General features: G+C 52.0%; 1 protein-coding gene across 1 annotated transcript; it reads right to left on the bottom strand.

Annotated features, from left to right (window-relative positions):
- Positions 1–1,093: 1,093 nt before the first annotated feature.
- Gpr173 (G protein-coupled receptor 173) lies at positions 1,094–2,215 on the bottom strand. The gene has a single exon (XM_038315935.1). The coding sequence runs from the start codon at positions 2,213–2,215 to the stop codon at positions 1,094–1,096; it is 1,122 nt and encodes a 373-aa protein (XP_038171863.1).
- Between the last annotated feature and the right edge of the window lie 206 nt (positions 2,216–2,421).

Here is a 2,421-nt window from a genome sequence, read left to right on the forward strand (position 1 = left end):
TTGAACCCAATTCCCGAGTGCCTTAAAGTTTGTATCACTATTGGTTACCAAGGCTCCCAAAGAAGTTTTGTTTTCAGAAGAATAGTGTGAGCCCAAGAAACAATTGTGGGGTTGAATTTAGCTCTGACCCCAGGCTCTGGAGTCCAGCCACTCTGGGGAGTCCAACTATCTCCCTCTACTTCCGTGGATGACTTCCCCGCCAGCGTGTATCCACATCATCCCTGGTGGGGACAAGCAGATGTATAGTCCTAGGAAGAAGGGGTGGGGATCCAAGAGAAAGCTTGAGAGAACGTAGCTAAATTTGGATTTTGGTTGAGGAGCTCATCTACCATTCGGCTCTTCATCTAGCCTGGGCACATCATGGAGGCCCTTCTTTGTATGCTCTTAGCTTCTCAAACAGAGCCTCAAGAAACACCAGCAAAGTCTGGACACGATAGGGAGGGGAAAGGAGACCAGGCTTGGGATCAAGGTTAAGCCAAAAACAACATTGCACACAACATAGCAATTTAAAGGTCCTTGCTCCCCGGGAGGGCAGCACCCCATTTGGTCCCTCTTGTGTGAAGCCTTAAGTCAGCATTTCCTAAACATCCAAGTCTTGTTAAGGGACTCAGAAGGGGAGGGTGAATGGGAACCCGGGGGCAATAAGATCTCTAGAAATCTATTTTACAGGAGAAAACTTCCATTTCTTGACAATGTCAAAAGCGGGGTGACTTTTAAGCAAGAAAGCCTTTTTCCTCAGCTGTTATTATTAAAAACCCTGCATTTTCAGTTTGTTTTCTTTTACTGAATCGTCACTTTAGAAAGAGGAGAAGGAAGAGGGATAAGGAGGCAGGGAGGGCATGGGAAAGAGATTGTAGAAGTGGAGGAGGCTGCGGGACAAGCCCCACAAAAACTAGAAATGCCTCTTTCCCAATTTCTCACCCAGTTTCCACCCCTAGGGAGGTGTTTGCAAAATGCCTCAGTTATGGATGGTTTGAGAGCCTGGGCTGAAGCTCAAAAAAGAAGGCTTCTGTGTGGGTCCCACTCTTCCCCTGCTGTTGGCCCCAGTATGGTGATCACTACTTTCCCCCTGCCTATCACCTACTGGCTTGCTTCACATGACACAGTAGGGTTCCCTGGGAGCTGGGGCACCTCCTGTGCCCCAGCAAGGGGCATGAGTCCTCAGGCACTTCTTGAGGTCCTTGTTAAGCAGGAAGCAGACAATTGGGTTGACGGCAGCCTGGGCGAAGCTCATCCAAACAGCAGTGGCCAGGTAGCGGTGGGGCACAGTGCAGGCTTTCACAAACACTCGCCAGTAGCAGGCCACGATGTATGGCGACCAGAGGAGCAGAAAGAGCAGTGTAATCGCGTAGAACATTCGGCCCAACTGCTTTTCACCCTTGACCTCGTCCATGCCCAGTAGCCGCCGGCTAGCTGCATGCCCATTCTGCCGGATACCCAGCAGAGTTGGTGGCATGGGCCCACGGCCAAAGCCAGCGATCCAGTTGGCAGCAGCCTGGCCAGTAGCCCCAGGGCCATGGAATGTCCAGTTTTGGCTGATGGCTGGCACCATCTGCACTGGCTTCATCTTGCGGTGACGATACTCGAAGAGTAGCAGCTTGCCATAGACAGCATGTGTGGCTGCCATGAGCACGGCCAACATAAGCATAAAGCCCAGTGTGTCATTTGCTTTGAAGTAGCGATGCTCAAAGATGCACTGGTCTTCCTCTCGGATAAACTTGTAGGTGCCCACATCAAAGACAGGTGGGAAAGCCATGGCCACAGACAAGGTCCAGGCCATGCAGATGACAGCTGCGCATGTCCAGAGTGTCATGCGCTTGGCATAGAAGCGGTGGTGGGCGATGGCCATGTAGCGGGTGATGCTGATGCAGAACAGCATGAAGGCCGCATGGAAGCAAAAGAGCACAGCCATGAAGGCCACAATCTTACAACTGAGTGCACTGAAGGTCCATGAGGAGCCATGGCGCACAGAAGCCAGTACAAAGGGGAAGCAGATGGCAGAGCGTATGCCATCAGCTAGGCACAGGTCCAGCAGAAAGTAGTAAGGAGCCTTGTGCAAGGCACGCTCCTTGAGCACCAGCAGGGACAAGATGGCATTGCCTGCCAGGCTTACACACATGATCAGTCCCAGCAGCACCAGCTTCACGTAAGCCGATGCTGATGGCAGGGACAGTGTGCCGCTCACCTCTTCAGGCTCTCCGGTGGTGTTGGCCATACTGAGGGGCAAGGGCTACCCCAACCCTAGGGGGTTGGCCAGTCCAGTATTTGATGGGCCCTGGGGGACTCCATCAGTTGTCTTGCTGAGCTACACCTGTATATGGGGACAATGGAGGGAGATAGAGACAGAGAGATGGAGGCAGAAGACAGAAAAATGAGGAGACAGAGTGGTAAATAATGAGATTGAAAAATGGAGGCAAGAAT

Source organism: Arvicola amphibius, chromosome X (assembly GCF_903992535.2).
Source record: "Arvicola amphibius chromosome X, mArvAmp1.2, whole genome shotgun sequence".
Taxonomy (NCBI): Eukaryota; Metazoa; Chordata; class Mammalia; order Rodentia; family Cricetidae; genus Arvicola; species Arvicola amphibius.

Coding starts and splice junctions, on each gene's coding strand:
- Gpr173 (XM_038315935.1), bottom strand. CDS start 2,215: ATGGCCAACACCACCGGAGAGCCTGAAGAGGTGAGCGGCACACTGTCC.